This window comes from Bubalus bubalis, chromosome 21 (genome assembly GCF_019923935.1).
Source record: "Bubalus bubalis isolate 160015118507 breed Murrah chromosome 21, NDDB_SH_1, whole genome shotgun sequence".
Lineage (NCBI taxonomy): Eukaryota > Metazoa > Chordata > Mammalia > Artiodactyla > Bovidae > Bubalus > Bubalus bubalis.
The window spans coordinates 13,243,674-13,271,180 of NC_059177.1; the positions used below are offsets into that span (position 1 = coordinate 13,243,674).

A 27,507-nucleotide genomic window follows, 5' to 3' on the forward strand; every position below is an offset into this window, starting at 1 on the left:
CAGGATTACTAGAGCAGTGCAAGTGGGAGGTGATGTTTGGGTGGTCTAGCCTAGATACGTGCTTCTCAACATGGGGCAATTTTGCCCCCCAGGGAACATTTCTTGATATCTGGGGACATTATTTTTTAATTATTTTTATGTACTTAATGAATTTATTTGGCTGCACCAGGTCTTAGTTGTGGCACGTGGGAATCTTAGTTCCCTGACTAGGGATCGAACCCAGGCCCCCTGCATTGGGAGCATGGAGTCTTAGCCACTGGACCACCAGGGAAGTCCCTCTGGGGACATTTTTGGTTTTCACAGCTGGGGTGTGCGGTGCTGCTGGCGTCTAGTGGTAGAGAACAAGGATGCTGCTAACCATTGCACGACTTGCAGAACAGTCCCCACAAAAAAGAACAATCCAGCCCAAAAGGTCAGTAGTGCGGAGGCTGAGAAACGCTGATTGACAATGGTTCTGGGGAAGGAGTGAGAAGTGCTGAGATTGGAGCCATATTTTGGAAGTAGAGCGAACATTGTACTATCGTTTTAATGTATGGCATCCTGGCTGATGGTACCTGAGCGTCAGTTCTGACCTGAGTGACTGTGTGCATGAAGGTACTGTCTCCTGAGAGGGGGCAACACTGGGGGTTGGGGCTGTGGCACGGATTAAGGAATCTGGTTTTGAATATATTAAGTTCGAGGTGCCAATAAAGCATCTAAGTCAGGGGACTTTTCAGCAAACTTTCAGAAAAAGTCAGCAAACTTTTTCTATAAAGAGCTAGAGGATAAATATTTTTCATTTGTTGGCCACGTGATCTCTGTTGTAACCATTTAACTCTCCTACTTTAGCATGAAAGCAGCCATAGACCATCTGGAGACAAATTAGTATGTATGTATTTCAAGAAGACTTGGTTTATGGACACTTGTATATGCCTAACAGGATATATACCCTAAGGACAAAAAGAACTTCAAAAAAATTTAAATTGTTTTCAATAATCCTACAACTGGTGGTAGTGCTGGTCCTGTCACTGTCATACTGAGACTCGTAAAGCAAATGAGTTATTAAGTTGGAGGGGCTGGGGAACAGGATTTTTAGCATAGGAAAAGGAAGATAAAGATACAAGATCAGTGAATTCAAGGGAAAAATTGAAGTTCTGAATTAGAAATACCACTAAGAATTCATGACATGTTTTCTCTTGAAATAAAGTTTTCTCTAGGTCTGTCTTCTGAAAAGGCTTGCAATGAGCACCCTAACTTCTAAATTTTGGATTCTAGATACCATTACTCTGGAGAAGGTGATGGCACCCCACTCCAGTACTCTTGCCTGGAAAATCCCAGGGACGGAGGAGCCTGGTGGGCTGCAGTCCATGGGGTCGCTAGGAGTTGGACATGACTGAGCGACTTCACTTTCACTTTTCACTTTCATGCATTGGGGAAGGAAATGGCAACCCACTCCAGTGTTCTTGACTGGAGAATCCCAGGGATGGAGGAGCCTGTTGGGCTGCCGTCTATGGGGTCGCACAGAGTCGGACACGACTGAAGCGACTTAGCAGCAGCAGCAGCAGCAGCAGCAGATACCATTACTTAGTAAAAGAAATCAGGATTTCTTGGAGAAATGGCAGATTCCAGATCTAGGGCAGGAAGTATATAGGTCATTGATACATCTCATTATATCAGAAAGCAGAGAAGTTCTTAAAGGTTTCTGGGATCATGTCAAAAGGACAGCTGCCAAACTGAAGAAAGCACCACTGGATAAAAATGGGCCATCAATAAGAATAATAACTGCAATATTACATATCAAACGTATCTGTAGATTCATAAGCCCTTAAAGATATTAAACAAACAAGTAAAATCCCTCATTGGTTAAGTTAAGAAGATAATGGAGGTGCAATATACTATATATATATATATATAGCATATATATAAATTTTTAAAATTTATTTGGTCACGTGGCATGTGGGATATTAGCTCCCCAACCAGGGACTAAACCTCCGCCCCCTACATTGGAAGCGTGGAGTCAACCACTGGACTGCCAGGGAAGTCTACAATCAATATTTTTTAAGCTGGTAAATAAAGGGAAAGAATCAAGCACATATCTATCCAGCCTTCCCTGTACAAACTGTATTATAGGGTAACCAAGTAGTTAATGATGGGGAAGTTTTCTTCTTTTAAAAGCATTTTAGATAAAAAGTGAAACAAGAATGAATATCACCATTTCACAAACCCTAATAGGCTAATGGATCTAAGCAATGATCATTGATGCCTATTAACAGCACAGAGAGAAACAACCAGATGCTTGTGCCTCTTATTGGAAATGCACATCCCTACAAATTACTCTTTCTGAAAAAGTTCAGACCTGAATCTGATTAAGCCTCTGTGTTCAGTTACCAATTTATAGAAAACACTGAAACCAAATAACGTATTAAATGAACCATGGAGATGCGGTCAGCAAACTCTAGACTTTAGGAAACTATAGGACAAATGAAATTGCAAGGGAAAAAGTGTTTATTTACAAAGAAAAATTAGAAAGAGAGGGCAGAATCTATATATTAAAGGAGACTTAAATGACATGGCAACCAATTATAATGGATGGAATTTATTGGGGCCCTAATTCAAACAAATTAGATAGAGAAAGGTAGACTGCTACTGCTAAGTCACTTCAGTCGTGTCCGACTCTGTGCGACCCCATAGACAGCAGCCCACCAGGCTCCCCCATCCCTGGGATTCTCCAGGCAAGGTAGAGGGAGAGAAAATATATGAATATGGAGGAAATGTGAATCTTAATTAGATATTTAATTATATTAAGTGATTATTTTTTAAACTTTTAGATAGACTAATGAGACTATGGTTATGTTTCTTTAAAAGACGTCTTATCTTTTAATGATACATACTGAAATATTTATAGAATGAAATGATACCATGTCTGCAGTCTGCTTCATGAGGAGAGACTGGGGGAGTGCAGATGGGGCAAGATTGATCACTGTTAAAACTGGAAGATGGGTGCATGGGTTTGTTGTACTCTTCTCTCTACTTTTATTTATATTTGAAATTTCTGTAATGAGAATCTTTTTTCAAAGCAGGTCTCAGCTCATTTTTTTTCACCTTTGTAATTCTTTCCTTCTACATTTTGGGAATTGACTCATCTATGTGGCCACATGGAACTTAGCACATACACTGTTTTCAATCCCCTACAAAAACCCATTAATTTCCAGAGCTGATTTGCTTTATTTAAAAGTTGTATGGCTCTTGTTGGTTCCTGGGAATGCTAAGAAGTGATGAATGCTTGCTCTTCAGGCTCTGGGATCTCCAACTATGCGGAAAACCCCCAAGATGCCCCCAAAGCCTTTGAGGATTGCATGCAAAAAGTCAAGGGGCACATTCCAGTCGGTCTCCATGGATCCACCTGCGTTTACCTGGGGGCCACAGCTGGGATGCGATTACTGAGGTGAGAGCTCAAATGGCACAGAGGAGCGCATTGGACCAACACAGCCAGAAATGTGTTGAACCTTTCCAAGAATATAACTGTATTTCTGGGAAAGAATCCCATATTCTGCCATAAATTTAGGCTTTAAAAGTTGGGAAACTTTTAGTCTTAATATTCAGAAAGAAACAGTTCTATATTTGATTCCCTTCCCCATGGTGATTTTATTGAGAACTCTGAAAAAAAAGGAAAGTAACATGAAATCTAGTCATGGGATGTACCTCTAGTTTTCTTGAAAAGTAGAAACTGTTTTTGACCACCAGGGATTTCCCTGGTGGCTCAGTGGTAAAGAATCAGCCTGCCAGTGCAGGAGACTCAGGTTTGATCCCTGATCTGAGGAGGTCCCCTGGAGAAGGGCATAGCAACCCCCTCCAGTATTCTTGCCTGGGAAATTCCACGGACAGAGGAGCATGACAGGCCACAGTCCATTGGGTCATAAAAGAGTAGAACACAACTGAGCGACTAAATAACAATTTTAATACCTGTGCACAACCAGTTCCACTAAATGTAAGCCACTATACTACTAAGCTATTTAGCTTCTATCCGCATACAAAATGTCACCAAAATACCTGCTTTCAAATAATGGGAATTCTGCTCCTCGCCCCAAGGCCTTTGGAGTTACTATAAAAAATAAACATCTCATTTCATTCAATTAAGCAGTTCCTTCTAAATTTTCAGCCATGACTTTTAGCCCCATTGTATTGTTTTTGAATGTCCTTTCTCATTTTTTTTCTCCATGATAATATTTCCTTGACCTTGAAATAAAAGAAAAACAGTTTTTTAAAAACCCATCAAACTTAAAACTACCGAAATTAAAGGGCAGATGCTGCCCTAAACTTTGAAAATAAGGCTTTCTCCCCAAACGATGACACTCATTTGGTTGCAAAGTCACTTTGTCTATGATCCTAGGAATGTAAAATTACATGTATTTTCTTCACCACATGCAGAAACTTCAAGGGAACAAACAGAGTTGCTTTCAGATGATAATCAAAAAGATCATGAAGCACTTTCAGTTGGATTGAGCCTTTTCCCTGTAGTTTTTCTCTCATTTTTTTCTATTCATATGTCCTGGTTTATCAAGTAGAATGTGGAAGGAAGTCAGGTTTCTTTCCTTACTCTTGGATTCTGCAGTGTGTTTTCAAGATTGCTGTGTTTACCTGAAATAGAAATGATATAGAAATCCCTTCCTTCTGTCTTTTCTTTCTAATGGAAGCAAAGAACTCAACTTTGTCAACTTTGTCTTGGTTGCTTTTTTCTCCCAGTCCTCTCAGTGAGAAATCATTCAAAGGCTCTGTAATTTATAGCCATGAAAAAAGAAACATGAAATAGAAAGTTTGCCCCTTAGCGAGAAGGTGAATGTTACACTTGAATACATATTGACATTCTTTGTGACTCTTTCACAACTTCCTGATGGTGATCCATTTATTCTGAGGAACTAGTTGATATTTTAATTGCAAGAAAAGTCAAATATAGAAAAAACAATAATTTGAGTCTCTGGGATGGAAACTAATAAAACTAAGAAAATTATTCATTATTTTCCAAGCAGTGATAAATTGCTACTGAACTGGAATGGACTTCAGCTTGTAGCATTGCTCTTTTTTCTTCTTTAGCCAAGAGTGAGCCAGTGCCCCCCGAATTTCTTTAACCTTGATGAAAGGGAAAAGAGTGTCCCAAGTGAGCCTTCTTCCATAAAACGGCACAGATGAGCGATACAAATACACTATGTCATGGGTGATATGAATGCTATGTCACCACTCCTCCATGGGTCACACACTAAAGGGTTTCAATTCAGTGGCAGCCATGATGGCCATCATATCCCCTCATGCCAAAGCCCTCCCAAAGAGCAAAGCAGGGACAGCGAAAAACCCCTCTTCCTTTCCACCTCCCTCCTAAGCTCCCCATCCTTCTGGCCTGATGAGGGTTTCTTTGTATAGTGCCCCAAGTGAATACTTACGCTACTCCTATGCCTTCACTAATCTTTCTTCTGCTGATCTGAGACAGAGCAACAGTGATTGAGTAGGAGGCTCTTTAGCTGGTTGCTAGACAGCAGAATAGAAACAGGTAAGGGAGGAGAGAACAAGTGATATTTTTACTGGTAGCTATTTCCCTGCTTGGCAGTTTGACAGGTAACAAGTGCAGCCTGCCTTCATGGTTGCCTGGGAAGCTTCAATTTGCAGAGGGGGTTCCTGTATCTTACCTACATCTGGAAAACGGTCTCTGCCTGAGGGAGTGGGGAGGTTATTTTAAGATTGTTGTCTGGGCACTCAGCCTTTTGTGTTCTGTGCCTTGCATAGGTTGCAAAACGAAACAGCAGCTAATGAAGTCCTTGAGAGCATTGAAAACTACTTCAAGTCTCAGCCCTTTGATTTTAGGGATGCTCAAATCATTTCTGGGCAAGAGGAAGGGATATATGGATGGATTACAGCCAACTATTTAATGGGAAATTTCCTAGAGGTGTGTGAAAACAAATGCATGGTTTTTAATCTCGCTGTTTATTCTGTCCCCTGGGGTTGGTAGCTTAAGCAGAGGTGCATGCTGACAGGGCCATCTGTCCTGTGTCATTTCTTTAGGGAAACAGCAGTGATACAATAGCCAAGAAAAGACATGTATAGCTGGGACAAAGCCTTGGATACTAAGACAAATGCACGGGGGAGGGGGAATATCATTTTACCAACCAACAAGAAATTTGAGGAGGGAGGGAGGATCTAAATCTTGCAGTAGGCCATGCATCTTTTGAAATACAACTAGAGAATGACGCTTCCAAGAAGCCCTGTAGCCGTCAGGAATTTACAGAGCCCTCACGTGGCCTTCTTCCCACTCACTCTGTGTCCTCAGGTCTCACACTCCGGTCTCTACACTCCCTGTTCCTTTGGTGCAGAGGAAAGCTGACTCGGAAAGATAATCACCGTGTCACAGAGGGTGTAAACTGAGGGTACCTACCATGTCCAGCCCAAGACCTGTTTTCTTCTCCCTTGAATATATTTTTAGTTAAAGTTAATTAATTTAGTTAATATTTTGGAAAATTCCCGTAGAAATCCATGATTCTAGCCTCTTCTGGACTCCCTCACTCTCCAAAAGTTAGAAGAGCTGGTCATAGCAGACTCACATTCCTGCATGCCAACAACCAACTGGAACAGAGTCTATATCTCATGCATTCCCCAGATGGCCACAGTCCTCACCATTTCCTGTTGTGTACACCTAATCTACTCATTCATTTATGTTGCCTGTCCAGTCCCTGAAAGCATTTGAGTTCACCACCTGTGAAACAAAGGAGAGATTTGGCCCTGAATGCACCCCATGTCATACTTCTTAGCAATAAGAGATGGATCCTGGGTGATGAGCCCTGGCCAGTCAGAGATGGCACCTTTGGTCTTTTTTCTTGCTTCTCTTTCCAACTGTGTAGAAAAGCCTGTGGCATATGTGGATGCATCCAAGTGGAAAGGAGACCACAGGTGCCCTGGATTTGGGTGGTGCCTCCACCCAAATATCCTTCGCAGCAGAAGAGAAGGTGGGGCTGAACACCAGTGACATCATGAAGGTGACCCTGTATGGCTATGAATATACGCTCTACACACACAGCTTCCAGTGCTATGGCCGGAACGAGGCTGAGAAGAGGTTTCTGGCAACCCTCCTTCAGGTACCTGAGCCAGGGGGCAACAGGTGTTCCCTCAGGGGTCTTGGCTGAGGGGAAGATGCCTTGCCTTCTGGGGTCTGTCCTTTCCATTCCAATTAGAAGGTGGATGGAAACAGCAGCATTTTCCTGTTAACTTGTAGGGGTCCACGCATTCTCTTTCTCTCTCTCTTTCTCTCTCTCTCTCTGATAAATTGACCATTTCCAGTGTATTTGAGTCAGAAGTCCAGGGCAATTCCAGAGCCCCAGAGGTTTTATAAATGATTCAGGACTTGGGATCCCTTTATGGACACAAACTGCTTTAAACTAGTAGCTAAAGAAGCTGGAGATTGCAGAGACTCCCCTGAGTGCAGACAAAATAAGAAACCTGGTCACAGGAGAAATGCTTGCTGACAACAGAGAGGGTAGAGGACCTCCCCAGGCTCAGGCTTCTTTTAGATGAGCCTGTATTAGGCAGATTTAATGTGCTTTATATGGTGGGATCTTAGAGCAACCGAATTCCATCACATTGATCAGTAATTTATACGGTAATTAAATATGATGGCTACTTCAGACATCAGTTAGGCTGTCACTAATATAAAGTTGACATGAGTACTGTTTGTGGCAGCGAGAGCACTAGCACCATGGATGTGACCCTGGGCCCCAAACTCCAGTGCTCAGGGGACATCCATCTCGACCATGGCTGAAAAGGGAAGATGAAGATGAAAGGAGAATGAAGGGAAGGAATCTTGATCTCCTGGAAGGGCATGAGGCCAACCGGAGGCCACAGATCCTGACTTCTGAGGGGACCTGGGGCAGGGCACAGGGGCTGAGTCAGCCTCTGAATGTAGGGGACACAGCATCAGTAGGTTAACCCCCACCACTGCAGCTTACTCTGGTCATGAGGAGGGAAGCAGTATTTCCCAGCCACTAGCTGTAGAAAAATTGGATTGGTTTACAAAGAGTCATCAGTAGAACTCACATCTTCAGATCCCTGCATTTACTGAGTATTCATGCAGGGTGGATTGTGAGAATTCACCCTCCAGGTCTGGCCCTCTTCCCAAAACTTCTCTTTCAGCCTCACAGGAAAGGCTGGAGCCCCAGCACACATGTATGCCACATGTATTTTGGGGAGGGCCTGGGCACTCCTGGGAAAGACAGAGCAGGGGCCCTGCAGGTAGCCCTGAGCTACTTCTCCATGGCTCAGGAGACTTGGTGCCCAGGCCAGACTCCTAAATACACACCCCCACTCGGCCAAACCAAACCCCGCAGGGAGCTTAGTCAACCCTCTCTAACTGGGCTACTCTTTTCTCTCTCCTTTTATTTCTAGCAATACTTAAGGCCCCTTCCTCCAGCTCTGGCCCTAGAAGTGGTGCAGGGTGGGTCGGGGAGGGCAGGGCTCCTCTGGACTTCAGATGGGAGAAGGGAGGCAGGGGAAATCACCCTTTTCCCAGGGTGAATCTAGGTTTGAGAAGCTAATCTCTTAAATTTGGCTGGCCATGAGGGTGTGTGTATGTATATTTGTGCACACATTCCTATGAGATTTATTAAAGAATGACTGCCTATGTTCCTAACAGTCTACAGTAGAGAAGTGAATACTCCACCTGGATGAGGTCTCATTTGAACTTGAGAATGCAGGTCTCAAGGTGTGAGCCCAGGTCTGGGGGCAGAGGTGGGACACCCCTGCTTCTCACTGTATATAGTCAACTCACAGGGACAGGGGGCATCGTCAACTTGCCTGATAACATGTGGATGCCTGAGAGAGTGGCTTTGCCCTCTAAGCCTTCTGACTCATGTGTGGGGCAGGATCCAGGTGTGATGAGGATCACCCACAAATGCATGTCCCGACCTGCCTAGTCAATACTTTCATGTTCCAAAGATGTGTTGCCAAACCCCAGCTTAAAGGTTCCCAGAGCCTATTGCATCATGAACGCTGCCTGAGTAATTGCTTCCAGTCCAGGTCTCAGTTCCTGGACTGAAATATAAAGTGCTACAGAGTGTGGTGAGAGTGACACCTAGATATATGAAAAGTCAAAGTGTTAATCAGTTGTGTCCAACTCTTTGCAACCCCATGGACTGTAGCCTGCCAGACTCCTCTGTCCATGGAATCCTCCAGGCAAGAATATTGGAATGGGTTGCCATTTCCTAGTCCAGGGGGTCTTTCTGATCCAGGGATCGAACTCAGGTCTCATGCATTGCAGGCAGATTCTTTACCATCTGAGCTACCAATAGATACTTTGCAAATTATTTTCTTAATTAAGGGGTCTCCAGTGACCCCAAGGCTCAAGTCTCACTCTGATAGCATGTTAGACATTAGGGACATGTATTCACTTTCTCTTCTTGTTAAGTAAGATTTTTTTCTTCTGGTTTTAAAGTAACCCATATTCGGTGAGGGGGAGGGAGAGAAAATACAGACATAAAGAATATAAATAATAAACAACAAAACTTAGAATTACCATCATTAACATATTATTGCATTTTATTCCAGTTCTTTTTTAATGCAAGAATATGTGTATTTACAAATTTGGCTTCATATGGTATATATATGGGCTTGCCAAGTGGTGCTAGTGGTAAAGAACCCGCCTGCCAATGCAAGAGACGTAAGAGACACAGGTTTGATCTCTGGGTTGGGAAGATCCTCTGGAGGAGGAAATGACAACCCACTCCAGTATTCTTGCCTGGAAAATCCCATGGATGGAGGAGCCAGGCCAGCTACAGTCCATGGGGGTTGCAAAGGGTCGAACACGACTGAGCGACTGAGCACAAGCACAGGCAGTATTCCAAACACATTATTTAAAAAGAAAAACTATGTTGGTCGTGTAGTTACAAAGGAAGTACATGACCCTTTCATGCTAATGCCCTGCAAAGACTAAATTCAGGGAAGATTTATTAAATGTTGAGGGACTAAGTAACTTGGCACATTGGCAAGTTACATTTCAGGAATGCTCTAACAAATAATTCATGATCCAAAAAGAGAACTGAATTAATCTTTACTAAGCTTCTTCTAGACAAAAATAATTTACATTATTTTGCTTCTTCTCCAAGCCAGGCCAGAAATGACTTATTTTAATTATTAAAAAAGTAGAAGTCAGATTTGGAGGGGGAAACTAAATGATTAATTATTGATTTTATTTTTTTTTTTCTTTCAATGATTATTTCAGCCATAGGGTGACCATGACGTGATATGTTACAAATTAGACATAACAACTTTTGAACACCATAGACTTTTTCACACCACTGAAGCAGAAGGGGCCCATTTGCTGCCTCCACCGTCATATTAAGATCTTTCTGTAGGACACTCATATCAGCTGAGTGTTAGACTTCTGTAGGATTCTGCATAGAATCCTATGACTGCCTTTCATTAAATGATTACATTATTTTGATGTGTACCTCAGGTTCCTCAGCAGTAAAATAAGAGAGCTGAGCTAAGTGTTTTCTGGGTCAAGATTATACTGTAGAGGATTAAAATACACTTTAGTAGCTTTGAAATTACACAGAGTTCAAATTCAATTCCTTGGAAAAGAGAGCCCATAAATTGAACCAAACACATTTTGGAATTTAGCATTAAATAAAGGGAACATTTTTCACCATAAATAGAAGACTGGATAATCATCTGGAGAAAGTAAAATCAAATCCCTACCACAATCTTAATACCAAATAAATTACAAACAGATCGAAGATTTCTATGTAACAGGGTATTTATTACATCATTGTTTTGTAATGGCACGTGATTGGAAACCAGCTAAATTTTCCTCTAGATGGGATTCCCTAAATAAAGTACAGTTGATTTGTACAGTGGAGTTCTGGGTAGCTAGCATGAAAGAAGCTAGTGTAAAAAGAAGAGGTCACTCTTACATGGACAATGAAAGGAAAATCTCAGATATATTCTTAAGTAAGAAATGCAAGGGACAGAATGGTGTGTATAGAGCACTGCCATTTATGATTTAAAATTTAAAGAAAGAAAAAGAGGGGAAAAGAAAACGTAATTGCACATGCATAGAAGAAGTATACACAGAATCTCTGTCAGAATGCACTATAACTGGCAACAGTGGTTACTTCCAGGGAGGGAAGCTGGGTGGATAAAGTGGGTGGGAATGAGCCTTAATTTTCACAATACCTTTATTTGTACCTTTTTACTTGTTATTTTTAGATGGATAGATAACATGCTCTTCAAAATGGTCGATTAACCTAAACGTATCTTGCTTTCTCATCAAAATGGAGTTCATAAACCCTGCTTCATGCAGCTGTGCTAAGTGCTGGAGCACAGCCTGGTATTGTGCCTGGTGCAGGGTGATAATCCCCCCTCCCCAAGTAGAGTTATCTAGACAACCTGGGACTCCCCTTCCACCGGACGTATAATGGCCTTTTTCCCATTTCTCTCTTGGCACTGGAGGGGAACAACAGTGAGGACTTGCAAAAGGAAAGTACTTGGATCTCCACAAGAGTGATTTCTAACAGCTTACTCTTTACCTACAGGATTATACCACTGAAACCACGCTCACCAACCCTTGTTACCCTCAGAATTACATCACCACCTTCACTGAGGCACAGGTGTTTGGCAGCCTGTGTACAGAGGACCTGAGACCTGAAAGATATAATCCCAACAACATCATCACTTTTGAAGGAACTGGGGACCCATCACTGTGTAGGGAAAAGGTGGCTTCCCTATTCAACTTCAGCGCTTGCCATGATCACGAAGCTTGTTCCTTTGATGGGGTGTATCAGCCAAGAGTTAAAGGGTCATTTGTGGTAAGAGCAAAACAACAGAGATTCCTTTTCCCCCTACTGATTATTTCTCGCCTTCCTGTCTTTCCTCTGCTGAGGTGTTTCCCGCTTTCTTATTCCCTGCCCTGAAACCTTCATTATCTAGCATTCTGAGAAATGATTTCCTTCTGTACAACTTCCTTACAGGCTTTTGCAGGATTCTACTATACAGCCAATGCTTTCAACCTTTCAGGTAGCTTTTCTCTGCACGCCTTCAACTTGAGCACCTGGAATTTTTGCTCAAAGAATTGGAATCAGGTCAGTATTTAAAGAAAAAGCATCCATATTGGTACAAAACAGTAGAGCAGAGTAGATTTCATTTGCGCCTGTGTGTGTGTGTACGTGTGTGTATGTATGTTCTGAATTTGACTTTTATGCTGTTCTCCTTCACCACATCTGTAAGATTAATAAGGAACCCCACCTCACAGTTGTGTTGTGATTGGATTACTGCAGTAATTAGATTAAATGTTCTATACATGGGCACAATGTTTATAACAGTGTCTGGCATGTAACAAGCACTCTATAAACTTAAGATTGCTGTTCCATGATATTGTATGCATGCTAAGTCGCTTCAGTCCAACTCTTTGTGACCCTATGAACTGTCCAGGCTCCTCTATCCATGGGATTTTCCAGGCAAGAATACTGGAGTGGGTTGCCATTTCCTTCTCCAGGGGATCTTCCCAACCCAGGGATCAAACCTGCATCTGTTATGTCTCCTGCATTGGCAGGCGCGTTCTTTACCACTCGGTTATGTTGTAAAGGGATTTTTTTTTTAATATATGAGATGTGGTGTATATATACAATGAAGTATCACTCAGCCTTTAAGAAGAATGAAATTGTGCCATTTTTAGCAACATGAGTGGACCTGGAGGGTATTATGCTTAGTGAAATAAGTCAGACGGAGGAAGACAGATACTGTACTTTATCACACATATGTGGAATCTAAAAAAATGAAACAAATGAACAGGTTTTTTGTCATTGTATTATTTTATAGTAATTTTAATGATTAAATTCTCTAGGTGATAAGATTCTTTAAAATATGACCGTGACCTAAGCTGTTCTGAAATGCGCATTTTAAAACCTGCCTCCTCCCTGTTTTTCAAACTTGCCTTCAGCTCCCACTGCTGCTGCCCCAGTTTGATGAGCAGTATGCACGCTCCTACTGCTTCTCGGCCCACTATATCTACCATTTGCTTGTAAGTGGATACAAATTCACCGAGGAGAGCTGGCCCCAAATACATTTTAAAAAGGAAGTAAGTCAAAGCACAAATTGTTTTCCTCTTCTTCCTCTCAAAAATAGATGTTTGTTTGTATGTGTGTGAAAGAAATGTAGGGGATAAGTGGGAATTGGGGATTTAAATTTGCTGAATGGGAGCCAACGAGGCTTGATCCCTGGTGAGCTTATGAGAAGAGATAATGGAGAATTTAGAGGAAGTGGTCATCAGAAACCTTCTATGTGAGCTGAGGAAGCCAAGAACTGTGGACTCTGAGCTCTGTGCGGGCAGGACTTGCTTGATCATCCTCACATTCCTAGCACTCACACAAGGCTGAGAACATAGAAGGCTCTTGGTAAATACTGTTGCGTGAATCCATAAATATATTAAGGAACTGAGACTTTTTATCCTGACAAGAAGCTTCAAATACAGTTTTGTTAAGAGGATAGTAACTAACTGATCTCCACTTTACACAGATGTCAGAGGGAGATCTATTCTTTAGAGCACAGGGATTAAGTTAGCAGCGTTAAGTAAGGATTTGATATTGGAATGAGTCTGAGGTCACTGTATTCACTTTCAAGCATCCAGAATGGTCTGACGCTGGAATGACAGCCGACTGGTGAGGCGCCTCTGTACTTTGCTTTCAGGACTCAGCCTTGCTGCTGTGTCGATCCAGCACTCTGTTCCCCAGGTTCTTGGAGGGTTTTCTCATTTCAGGAATAGCAGATGTAAAGCCTGAAGTATGTCTGGAGTCAGTCTGTTCAATATGAGCTTCAGCAGTAATTAGATTAAAGCAAGCAACATCCAGTATTAGGCTTGTGACTGTTTTACATAGATAAAATTGAGTCAGCCGTAAAAAATAAGGATGTCTGGAGACAGATAAGAGCTGCTGGTGGCATGTACTCTCCAAGCTTTGTTTCTAATTAATCTAATTACCAGGAAAGCACATTATGATTTTCCATTAAATATCAATTTGGGGGGATACATAATTCTAGGTTTCAAGTTCCTTTCTTTTATTTATAAAGAATTTAATATCAGCCAAATCAGTATTCAAATGTGAGGATATAAAAAGACTTCAGGAGATTTGCCAAACAAAGATTTATATCCAAAATATGTGGGGGATTTCCTTGGTGGCTCAGTAGATGAGAATCCACCTGCCACTGCAGGGGACATGGGTTCAACCCCTGGTCTGGGAAGATTCCACATGCCAAGGAGCAACTAAGTCCACGCACCACAATTACTGAGCCTGTGCACCTTCGAGTCTGTGCTCCGCAACAAGAGAAGACACCACAGTGAGAGAGAGAGAGGATGGAAGATTACAAATGTGAAACATTTATACATCTCCAAAATGACCTAAAACCATGCAGGCAAAAGTTGATGGAACAACCAGATGGAACTGACACAGTCTGCTTCCCACTTAGACTGACCTTCTTTTCCTAGAAACTGGTCCTGGGTTTGGTAAAAGATACATCACCTCTTTCTTTAGCTATAGACTAATGTACCCAGTGATTGAAAAACTTCCACTGCTGTTAACTGTGCCCTCTTCACGCTGGCTGTGATGAGGCTGTGAGGATTAGTTCTCTGCAGTGTGGGAGGTTGGGCACTCAAGCCTTTGTGGTCATGATGACCAGGGTTCTAGATCAGTCTCTGCAGTTTCTGAACTTAGGCAAGTCCGTTGACCTCCTTAGGCCACAGTTCCTGGGGGTGTCTCAGGAGGGTGACCATGGTGTGTCCTGGGGATATAATCTGGGCCTCAAGTCCAGTCCAAGAAGTGAGCCATCTCCTCTACTCCACAGGTGGGGAACAGCAGCATAGCCTGGTCTCTCGGCTACATGCTCAGCCTGACCAACCAGATCCCAGCCGAAAGCCCCCTCATCCGCCTGCCCATCAAGCCATCTGCCTTCGTGGGCACCCTCTCCTTCTTTGTCGCAGTGGCCTTGCTGTGTCTGACATATCTCGTATACTTGTGTGTGTTGTCCAGGAATCAGAGGCGCTCCCAGCATGCCTTGGACAACATGGTGGACTCTGAGTGAGCCTCACAGAGTGGTTCCTAGAGCCTGAGAGCTGCCCCCAACCAGCTTGGGGAGCACCAGACAATGCAAGCAAAATGTCCATCTTCGGGAAACACAGCTAAAGTCCAATGCCTAGGTCCTGTGCCTCTCAGATACTGATTTATGTCAAAACACCTCCTGGGAGGTCCCTCAACTGTTCTGTGCACATTCCTCTGCCAGAGACCCTGCCACCCACTAGCTGACCTATTGGGGAACAGAGGAGAGACAGGCCATCAAGGTCAGCCTCCTTATTCCAAGTGTCCCACAGGAAGACTAAGTTCAGAAGATGACAGATGAATGTGGAAGAGTTGACCTCAGGGCTCAGTTTGCATTTTCCCTCCTTCAAAAATGCCATAGTCCTCCCAGTTGGATTGGAAATTGGCAGGTGTCTAGTAAGCATCTGGTCCAATCAAATATCTCATTTTATGGCTTCCTCTCATTGGTCCTTAACTAAGAATTTCCTTAACAACCATTAATAACATTGAGCTCTCTCCGCTTGGTAGAATATTGTATCTGGGGGAAAATCCTCCTTCGCCCCCAAGGACAGTGCCCACAGCCAAGCTTCTGCCACGCAGGCAGAACCTGAAGGGCAGAGCCACACAGAACATCCACCAGAACACTACAGGCCATTCCTGAAGTAGGATTCCCTCTCAGGGCTCTGGTCATTAGATCGCCCCCTGTGTGTGTATCATCCTCGTCACCTCCCCTTCCCACTGCTGTGTGCCCTTGTGAAATGTCTATTCCTAGCAAGGCTATCATGCTCCAGATCATTTTGCCTTTGCTAGGCTTTTGCTTAGGGTTGTCTTTCCATCATTAGCACCCTGTGTATATTTCACCCACCATTTCCACAGGCCCACCTGATGCTGTCACAGGACATCCTCTTCTCTGATTTGCTTACCAGTCACTTTCCTAGATGGTAGGCCTTTGCACACAGTAGCCATAGTTCCTGACTTTGAGGGCGGAAAGGAAGCTGCAGGGATATTTAACTCCAAAGTGGGAGGGGACTCTATCAAGTCCAATGGCTACAAAGTAAAAATCAACATTCTCTCAGATTATAGCTTGTTCACTGAGTACAGAATAAAGGAGACTTATTTTATTGTGACTTGCAGTGTGTTTGTTACTGTGCATACGGTACTCTTTCTCTTAAGGACCCAAGGTGGCATCTATGAAAAGAAGCTAAACAACTAAAAAAGTTTATTGAGCAAACTTTCCTAGTGTATTAAGAAAGTCATACATCAATATCACCTTTATTCCAAAGAGCTCAAAGTGTTTCACTTTAATAAACCTTCAGTTCCTTGAGATAACTGAGTCCAACATTTCCTTACCTTATCTGACATTGCAAAGCTTCTGTGAGGCTACAACCTGCCACTCACACTTTGATTCCCAACCAGAATGGCTGCTCCCATCCCAAAGTGCACCACTGTTCACAGTTTTCCCTAGACTGTGGGTTATCCTCCCACTCATCCAAACCTCCATATTTCTCAAGGTTCAATCCCAGCTCTACTTCTTTCACAAAGATTCCTTGCACACACTCATGCACGCGTGCACACACACATCATGATCTCTCTCTTGGATTACTTTTTAAAAACTACACAAATTCTCATATTGTTGCTAATCATGCAACTGGACTACAAAATTCTAATCTAATCTCAACTCACAATTTCCATGACTTCTTTAAAGGCAGAGTGTTCTCTCCAGGCTTCCCTGATAGTTTAGTTAATGAAGAATCCACCTGCAATGCAGGAGACCCCACTTCAATTCCTGGGTCGGGAAGATCCACTGGAGAAGGGATAGGCTACCCACTCCACTATTCCTGGGCTTTCCTGGTGACTCTAATGGTAAAGAATCCTCCTGCAATGCAGGAGATCTGGGTTCAATCCTTGGATTGGGAGGATCCCCTGGAGAAGGGAAAGGCTACCCACTCCAGTATTCTAGCCTGGAGAATTCCATGAACTGCATAGTCTATGAGGTCACAAAGAGTTGGACACAAGTGAGTGACTTTCACTTTCATTTTCATTTTCTCCAAGAAAGAAAGTCATATTCAAAGCATTAGGAGGATTTGGGTAGAAATCCTCCTTAGGGCAGAAAGGGCCCTAGGGCAGCCCCTAGGAACTAAGAGTAACCCCTAGCTGACAGCCAGCATGGAAGAAGGATCTCAGTCCTACAACTGCAAGGAGTTGAACTCAGCCGCCAACCTAAGTGAACTTGGAGGCAGATCTCCTCAGAGCCTCCAATCATTTCAGCCTTGTGAGTCTCTAAGCAGAGAACCCACCCAGACTTCTGATCTCCAGAATTGTGAGGTCAGAAATGGGTGCTGTTATAGGGCACTGAGTTTGTGGCCACTTGTTACACAGCCATAAAAAATTAACACAACTACAGAACTCCAAGCTCCTAAGCTCCAAACAGGGCAAGTGCTTACATGTGAAATATGTACTGATGATAAATCACTATGATTAGGTGTCACAAATTATGCTTACTCCTTTTAATAACCATGCAATAAAAACATGGGCTCAAAGGTAAAATAACACACTAGCATTACCAGCTAGTAAGCATTTTTGGAGATGGAGATTGTGACTTGAGAGTCTGGTTAAGTCTAAAATACATTTGGAAAAAACAAATTTTTTTAAAAAATTGGGGAATTCCCTGGATGCCCTGTGGTTAGGACTCCACAGTTTGACTACAAGGAAACCACATTATGTCCATCATATTTCCCTTCACAAAGTCAACATCATGACAGTTGGGCATCTGACTTTAGAATTTTGTAGTCCAACATACCCATTCATATAGTTGTGTGATTTATGACAGAAGTATCTCATCAGAGCGGTAGTGAAAAATGTGGGACAATTGGATTTCCACGTGGAGAAATAAAGGAAATTCAACCCTTCCTCTCACATTTTCAAAAATCATTCCCAGGGACTTTCCTCGTGGTCCAGGGGGTAAGACTCTGCCTTGCAATGCAGGGAACATGGGTTCAATCCCTGGTTGGGGAACTGAGATGCCACGTGCTGCACAGCAAGTAACTGACGCACCACAGCTAGTGAGTCTGTGAACCTCAACAAAAGATCCTGCATCATACAACGAAGATCCTGTGTGCCAAAACTAAGACCTGATGCAGCCAAATAAACAAATAAGGATTTAAAAATACCATCCCCAGGTAGTAAGTGTGAAAGATAAACCTACAAAGGTTTTAGAATAGAATGTAGGGTGGAAAATGTAAGATCTTGAATAAGGAAAGGGTTTCTTAAACACTACACAAAAAGCATTAACCGTAAAAGAATACTGGATATGATGGATCACATTAGATTAATGTGATTAATTAATCTACTGGTCAAAAAACAGCATTAAGAATGAAAAAATAAGCCATAGCATGGGAAGAGGTATCTGCAAAGTATATAGCTGATTAATTGTAATGAAGAACCACAAATCAGTGAGAAGGCAGATGACCCAGTTTTTCTCAGTGGGCAAAAGATTTGAAAAGACATTTTACAAAAGAAGAAATCTAAATGTCCAATAAATATAAAAAGGTGCTCAATTTCATTAAACAGGTCAGGGCAATGCAAATTAAAACTACAAGATAGCACAATATACCCATTATTCTGGCAAATTTAAAAGTCTGACAATACCAAGTGATAATCAAAGTATAGAAAAATGGAATTCTCATTTACTGCTGGTGGGAATGAAAGTTAGTGCAACCACTCTGAGAACCTGTGCTATTATCTAATAATGCTGAAGACATGCATACCAGATGGCCGGAAAATTCCAGGCCAAGGTATATATCTTTGAGATATGTGTTCTAATGTATATCAGGATACATGCTTAGGAATGTTCTTACCAGCAACCAAGACTCCCATCTCATAAAACGGAAGAATAGATAGTAACATGTTGTTACTAGAAAATACCATACAGCATTAAAACAAAAGAACTACACATATATACTCAATATGGATGGATCTTAGAAACATAATGTTGAGGTTAAAAAACAAGTCATTAGGTAGGGAGGTAGAATAATTCCATTAATATAAAGCTCAAAAACAGGTAAAACTAAACAAAGAAGGTAAAATTGGTACCTTTTGTATGGAAAGAGATAAACAGGTATTTCAGTCTGCTAGGGCTGCCACTGGAGACAGCGATGGCACCCCACTCCAGTACTCTTCCTGGAAAATCCCATGGATGGAGGAGCCTGGTAGGCTGCAGTCCATGGGGTCATGAAGAGTCAGACACGACTGAGCGACTTCACTTTCACTTTTCACTTTCATGCATTGGAGAAGGAAATAGCAACTCATTCCAGTGTTCTTGCCTGGAGAATCCCAGGGACGGCGGAGCCTGGTGGGCTGCCCTTTTTGGGGTCGCACAGAGTTGGACACGACTGAAGTGACTTAGCAGCAGCAGTAGCAGGGCTGCCATAATAAACTACCACAGACTGGGTGGCTTAAACAATAGAAGTTTATTTTCTCACTCTTCTGGAAGCTAAGAAGTCTGAGATTAAGGTGCTGGTCGGTTCAGTGCCTGTGGTGAGAGCTCTCTGCTTTGTAGATGGCTACCCTTTCACTGACCTTTCCTCTGTGCTTATGCAGAAAAGGTGAGCTCTCTCTCTTTATAATCGTCTCATCATGATTAGTGAACCCCGCCTCATAACCTCATCTAACCCTAATTACCTCCCAAAGGTCCCATTCCCAAACACTACCACACTGGGGGTTATGGTTTCTACATATGACTATTGGGGGCACACAAGCAGACAGTCCATAAAAACAGGACTTAGGGAGTGACAGTTCAGTTCAGTTCAGTCACTCAGTCATGTCTGACTCTTTGCGACCCCATGGACTGCAGCATGCCAGGCTTCCCTGTCCATCAGCGACTCCCAGCATCTGCTCAAACTCATGTCCATCGAGTCAGTGATGCTACCCAACCATCTCAGCCTCTGTCATCCCCTTCTCCTCCTGCCTTCAATCTTGCTCAGCATCAGGATCTTTTCAAATGAGTCAGTTCTTCGCATCCTGTGGCCAAAGTATTGGAATTTCAGCTTCAATATCAGTCCTTCCAATGAATATTCAAGACTGATTTCCTTTAGGATGAACTGGTTGGATCTCCTTGCAGTCCAAGGGACTCTCAAGAGTCTTCTCCAACACCACAGTTCAAAAGCATCAGTTCTTCAGCACTCAGCTTTCTTTATAGTCCAACTCTCACATCTTACATGACTACTGGAAAAACCATAGCCTTGACTAGACGGACCTTTGTTGGCAAAGTAACGTCTCTGCTTTTTAATATACTGTCTAGGTTGATCATAGCTTTTCTTCCAAGGAGCAAGCGTCTTTTAATTTCATGGCTGCAGTCACCATCTGCAGTGATTTTGGAGCCCAAAAAATTAAAGTCTCTCACTGTTTGCATTGTTTCCCCATCTATTTGCCATGAAGTGATGGGACCAGATGCCATGATCTTAGTTTTCTGAACGTTGAGTTTTAAGCCAGCTTTTTCACTCTCCTCTTTCACTTTCATCAAGAGGCTCTTTAGTTCTTCTTTGCTTTCTACCATAAGGGTGGTGTCATCTTCATATCTGAGGTTATTGATATTTATCCCAGCAATCTTGATTCCAGCTTGTGCTTCATCCAAGTCAGCATTTCACATGATGTACTCTGCATATAAGTTAAATAAGCAGGGTGACAATATGCAGCCTTGATGTACTCCTTTCCCAATTTGGAAGCGGTCTGTTGTTCCCTGTTTGACAGTGAGGTTCTACAAATGGGTAGTAGTTACAGGTATTCCCTTTTTCAACCATTCATACACTTTCTGTGTGTCCTACATGACTTTTAAAAATAAAATTATAGATCTGGGCTAACTCAGGATTTGCTACCTCCATGATGTTCATAAAGTCTTTCAATCTCTTTGACCATTAGATTTTCTCATGTATAAAATGGAGATAATATCTGCCTCCTGTTACAAATTTTAAAAACAGAAAATGTAGCACTCAGCTAGTACCTGGCACAGAGTATAGCCAATGAATAAAAGTATAAAAAAGTATTTCCTTCACCCATTTATTTATTCACTCATCATACATTTACCAAGGGCTTCCCAGGTGACTCAGTGGTAAAAGAATCCACCTGCCAATGCAGGAGATGCAGGAGACTCAGGAGACATCAGTTTGATACCTGGGTCGGAAAAATCCCCTGGAGAAGAAAATGGCAACTTACTCCAGTATTCTTGCCTGGAGAATCCCACAGATAGAGGAGCCTGACAGGCTACAGTCCAGTGGGTCGCAAAAAGTCAGATATGACTAAGCACGCATGCACTAACATTTTCCAAAAGTATCAGGTGCTAAATCTCTCACTGGGCTGAAAGACTAAGGTCGGAAGAGAAAAGAACCAACTTTCCTATTGAAACATGTGAGACACTAACACCCCCTACTGGAGCTATGGAGAAAACTCTTCCTGGTTATGCACTTTTTTCCTCCCTAATTAAAGATGCTGAAAAAAAAAAATTAGAGTTCAAAAATATTTTTAATTTTATAACATAATGAGATAATTGGAAATTTAAACATTTGGTAATATCAAGGAATTTCTGTTAATTTTTGTTTAGGTGAAATAATGGTATTGTGGATTTCTTTTTCAAGAATAATCCTTACTGTTTACCTACCGCTTATGAAAATAAAAACAAAAATAAACAAATGGGACCTAATCAAAATCTTTTGCACAGCAAAGGAAACCATAAACAAATGAAAAGACAACCCTAAGAATTGGATAAAATATTTGCCAATGAAACAATTGACAAGAGATTTATATACAAACAGCTCAGACAGCTAAATATCAACAAAACAAACAACACAATTAAAAAATGGGCAAAAGACTTAAATAGACATTTCACCAAATAAGATATATAGATGGCCAACAAACACATGAAAAGATACTCAACATCACTGCTGCTGCTGCTAAGTCGCTTCAGTCGTGTCCGACTCTGTGTGACCCCAGAGACAGCAGCCCACCAGGCTCCCCCGTCCCTGGGATTCTCCAGGCAAGAACACTGGAGTGGCTTGCCATTTCCTTTTCCAATGCATGAAAGTGAAAAGTGAAAGTGAAGTCGCTCAGAGTGTCTACTTGAAAGTTACACAGTCATGTCCGACTCCTAGCGACCCCATGGACTGCGGTCTACCAGGCTCCTCCATCCATGGGATTTTCCAGGCAAGAGTACTGGAGTGGGGTGCCATTGCTTTCTCCAACTCAACATCACTAATTATTACCAAAATGCAAATCAAAACTACAATGAAAAAAGAAACTGCAATGAAGTATCACCTCACACCAGTCAGAATGGCCATCATCAAAAAAATCTACAAACAATAAATGCTGGAGAGGGTGTGAAGAAAAGGGAACCCTCTTGCACTGATGGGAAGGTAAACTGATAAAGCCACTATGGAAAAGAGTATGGAGGTTCCTTAAAAAATTAAAAAAATGACCCAGCAATCACACTCCTGGGCTATACCCAGGGAAAACTATAATTCAAGAGACACATGTACTCCAGTGTTCATTGCAGCATGATTTACAATAGCAAGGACTCGTGTCAAGCAACCTAAATGTCCACTGACAGAGGCAAATGGATAAAGACGCAGTACACATATAGAATAGAATATTACTCTGCCATAAAAAGGAATGAAATAGTGCCATTTGCAGAGATATGGAAAAACCTAGAGATTGTCATGGACTTCGCAGGTGGCGCTAGTGATAAATAACCTGCCTGCCAATGTAGGAGACATGAGACTCAGATTCGATCCCTAAGTGCGGAAGATCCCCTGGAGGAGGGCATGGCAACCCACTCCTGGACAATCTTGCCTGGACAATCCCCAGGCTCCACAGAGGAGCTTGGCAAACTACAGTCCATAGGGTCACAGAGAATCAGACATGACTGAAACGACTTAGCACACACACAGAGATTGTCAAAAAGAGTGAAGTAAGTCGGAAAAATAAAAACAAATATCCTATAATATCACTTATATGTGGAATATAGAAAAATGATACAGATAAACTTATTTGCAAAGCAGAAAGAGAGTCACAATGTAGAGAACAAACTTATAGTTATCAAGGGGGAAGAGGAGTTGGAGGAATTGGGAGATTGGGATTGACATATATACATTTCTACGTGCACGATAGATAACCAGCAAGAACCTCCATAGCACAGGGAACTCTACTCAATAATCTGTGGTGACCTAAATAGGAAGGAAATCTTAAAAAGAGAGAATATATGTATACATATAACTGATTTACTTTGGTGTACAGCAGAAACTAATACAACATTGTAAAACAGCTATATTCCAATAAAAAGTGAAAGAAAAAACAATCACCATTTAGAAACTTTTTAAATTATTTCAGATGAACTGATATGTCTATTATAGCAGTTAGGATTTAACCCATGAAATAGAACAAGTAGGAGACACACTGATACATACAATTTCAATTTCACGAGAAATTGCTTTTGTCAGTAACTGATGTGACTGTAGGGGTTATCGAGGCAAGTCTGAAACCCACAGGACAGCCTCAGCTAGATTACCTAGGATAATTTCCCATACTTAAAAACAACTGGTTATGGTTTTAGTCACTTTAGATTAATAAATAACACAGGACTGTAGCCTAGCCACGGTGACACATAAAACTGACCATCACATTTGTGAACTGATTCAAAACAACACAGAAGGGAGAATGCAGACGGAATAGGACTGGCCTGTGGTTTGATTGTCCTTGAGGCTGGGTGATGGGTACATGGAGGTTTGCTATAGTTCTGTCTGCTTTGTGTACGTCACAATTTTCTACAATAAGAGAGTTTTAAAATATACTTTAAATCACTCAGAAACCCACTGCTTTATATTCGGTATTTTTATTTCTGGATATTTTTCTCCACATTTTTTCACATAGTTAAGATCATAGTGGAGTTACAACTTTATATCTACTTCTTTTATAGCATTTCATTACTTATTTCATTAGCACTTTCATACCTCATTAAAAATTCTTCCCAAATATCAAACAAAAGGATTAATAATTCAGGCACTGACATCACACAAACCTGGTTTGAATCCCGGTTCTTCTATTCGTTGCTGAGTGACCCTGGCCTACACTTCTTAGGCGCTCTCTATACCTCAGTTTCTTTTAATATAGTCATCTATTCGTTCAACTAATACTCTGAGTATCCTCTGAACCAGATCCTGTTCTTTTTTTTTTTTTTTAATTGAAGGATAATTGCTTTACAGAATTTTGTTGTTTTGAACCAGATCCTGTTCTTGATGCTGTGGCTACACCAATTAAAAAAACAGACAAAGTCTCTGCTCTCATGGAACTGACATTACTGGAGGAAACAGACATTAAGTACATATTGTGCAGGGGATTACAACTAATCCAGAGAAAAATGAGGCATAGTAAAGGGGATAGGGAGTGCAGGGATTGCTACTTCACACAAGTCAGGAAAGTCTTGTCTGATGACATTTGAACAAAGACTTGAAGGAAGTGAAGGAGTCAGCCATTTGAAATCATTTGGTAGAAGAGCACGCTAAGCAAAGGAAATAGCATATGCAAGTAGGAGGCATTCAAGGTGCAGAAAGAAGCTAGAGTGATTGGAGGAGAACGAACAACTAGAAGACGTGGGAAATGGGGTCAGAGTTAACAGGAAACAGACTGTGCAAGATAGAGTCATTAGGTGGTTTTAAACAAAGGAGGGGCATCTGGCTTCTGGTTTAGAGGGTTTGCTCTCTAGGTGCAGTGATAAAAGTAAAGCGAAAGGGGCAAGGGCAGAAATAGGAAAATCAACTGGTAGTCAGTTAGAAACATACAGACAAAAAATGCTAGTGGCGAGGACCAGGCTAGTAGTGCTAGAGACTCTGAGCAATAGTCAGAGCCCCAAGATGTGCTGTTGTATTTATTAATATGCAGGGTGAGAGAGAGGAGTCTAGGATTATTCTAAAATTTTAGCCTAAGCAACTAGAAATATGGGGTTGCCATTAACTGAGCAGTGAATGCATCAGAGAGAGTTAACTCTGCATTGTACCAGCACAAATCCACAAGTATGGAAAAGAGGAGAAAAGAAAACGGCAACAACAGCTTTGGCACCTGAAAGCTGATGGACCAGGGTTAATGGCTTAGCTATCCAAGAAAGCCTAATCCTAACTCAATGAGGAAATTGAGAATCAACCTGTTTAAACAGTAGCATCTTTAAAAAGTTCAGGAGTTCATGGTATATCATGTACAGCTGGAAGCTGAGTTTGTGGATATAAAATAAAGATGGTTACAAGATTAAAACAGTTTAAAGCTGTTTAAGAATGTAGCTCCCTAATCCCTTCTCCTACTCTGCTAAAGAATGATTATCTCTCCCCGGCACAGGCAGAGGACTGGACAGCACAAGTCACAGCTGAAGTTGGAGGTATCATACCCAGAACAGCAGGATTTAGAGAACCAGACAGAGCACACACACTGTTTAGATCTCAAGTCCATCCCTCGGATTCTGTGTAACTCTCCCTCCAGACAGGACTTTGGAAAAGTTTTCCATTATGGGAAACCCAAACAGCCCAGGAAAAAGGACAAAATGTGCTGACATTTGGAGTTCCCCAGTCAGATCACTCAGTAGTGAAACTTGAGTCAAGAACTTAGAACTTACATCAGCTTTTCATCCTATTCACCAACACCCACGCTCAAAAATGAGATGATAAACAAGGACTGCCAAGTATCTAGGCAGAGCCTCATTGTACTTTTACTGGGGTGTGAGGAAGGAACACAATTAGATGTTGGTGTTCTATCAGACATCTTTACCCAGAGTCTGTCTGTTTTATTTCTACCTCCCCACTATCTTTTTTCCTTTGCCCTATTCTTTCCTAAAAAAAAAGAAAAGAAAAACAAAGTAACATTCCAAGAGGCCCCTGGTTTTGTTGCTTTGTTCTAATCTGCCTAAAACTCACCTTCGAATCATCTTAGAACTTGACCTTTCTTCAGGATGAAAGTCTCATTGCCTTTCTCTGGATTTCAGAAACCTAGTCAGGAATAAAAATACACGGTATGGAGTGATGTGGGCCCCATCAAGCACTCCTGATGGTGTGTAAACTGGTGTCAACTTTCTGGAAAATTATTCGTAATAGGCTGTAAGATTTTAAATGAGCAATCCAACAATCTGATTTCTAGAAATTTATACTAAGGAAAAATTTTAATGTGAATACTATTAGTAGTAATGCAAACTGAACTGCTTATGAATATACCGATACAATGTCTAAAACTTGCTTCAGAATAATCATATTTAGTGGGTATATTTATATTTTCTCATATGAAAGCCACTATGTACATAGTCCCATTATAGTGTGCTGTAAATGTATAATACACACTGGATTTTGAAGACTTAATGCCAAAAAGAAAAAGTGAAATATGTCATTAATAACTTGCATATGGGACATCTATTAAAATAATATTTTGGATATATTGAAAAAAAGAAAATGTATCATTAAAATTAATTTCACCTATTTCTTTTCTCTTTGTGACATGGATGACTAGAAAAGTTTAAATCACATTTAAGTAACATTTTTAATTATAAAGGTGGCTTGTATTAATATTTGTGGTTTACTTTATGTTTCTATTGGACAGCACTGGTATAGAGTCTGTATACCACCAGTCCGACATCTCTGCAGGCTTCACATTCTTCGGATTCAACCAATCTCAGATCAAAAATATTCAGGGAAAACAAAATTCTAGAAAGTTCCAAAAGGAAAAAACTTAAATTTGCCATATGCTATAAACTATTTAGAGCAGTTGACCCAGTGGACCCTTCAACAACACTACGGTTAGGGATCCCAACTCTCTGAACAGCAAAAACAGAAAGAGTTGGCCCTCCATATCCATGAGTCTTCTATATTCAAGGTCACCAGTTATAGATTCAACCAACTATGGATCATGTAGTATTGCAGTGCTGCTGCTGCTGCTAAGTCGCTTCAGTCGTATCCGACTCTGTGCGACCCCATGGACTGCAGCCTACCAGGCTTCTCCGTCCATGGGATTCTCCAGGCAAGAACACTGGAATGGGTTGCCATTTCCTTCTCCAATGCATGAAAGTGGAAAGTGGAAAGTGAAAGTGAAGTCGCTCAGTCATGTCTGACTCTTAGCGACCCCATGGACTGCAGCCTACCAGGCTCCTCCGTCCATGCGATTTTCCGGGCAACAGTACTGGAGTGGGGTGCCATTGCCTTCTCCCAGTATTGCAACATTTACTATTAAAAAAATCTGAATATAAGCGGATGCTTGCAGTTCAAACCCAGGTCAACTGTATTTACAACTATTTATATAGCTTTTATATTGTATTATGTATTATGAGTAATCTAGGGATAACTTAAAGTATACATACAGGAAGATGTGTGTAGGTTACATGTAAACAGTAAGTCGTTTTATATAAGGTACTTGAGCCTTT

The 27,507-nt window shown here is 41.6% G+C and overlaps 1 protein-coding gene across 1 annotated transcript in view; it reads left to right on the forward strand.

The window, feature by feature from the left end:
* ENTPD3 (ectonucleoside triphosphate diphosphohydrolase 3) overlaps positions 1 to 16,201 on the forward strand; it is a 34,557-nt gene extending 18,356 nt beyond the window's left edge. The window contains exons 5-11 of the mRNA XM_006042580.4: positions 3,274 to 3,424; positions 5,755 to 5,914; positions 6,864 to 7,097; positions 11,547 to 11,819; positions 11,982 to 12,092; positions 12,950 to 13,087; positions 14,845 to 16,201. Of these exons, the coding sequence (XP_006042642.2) occupies positions 3,274 to 3,424; positions 5,755 to 5,914; positions 6,864 to 7,097; positions 11,547 to 11,819; positions 11,982 to 12,092; positions 12,950 to 13,087; positions 14,845 to 15,081 (1,304 nt within the window). The 3' untranslated portion in view covers positions 15,082 to 16,201. The remainder of the gene's footprint in view (positions 1 to 3,273; positions 3,425 to 5,754; positions 5,915 to 6,863; positions 7,098 to 11,546; positions 11,820 to 11,981; positions 12,093 to 12,949; positions 13,088 to 14,844) is intronic.
* The last annotated feature ends 11,306 nt before the right edge of the window (positions 16,202 to 27,507 follow it).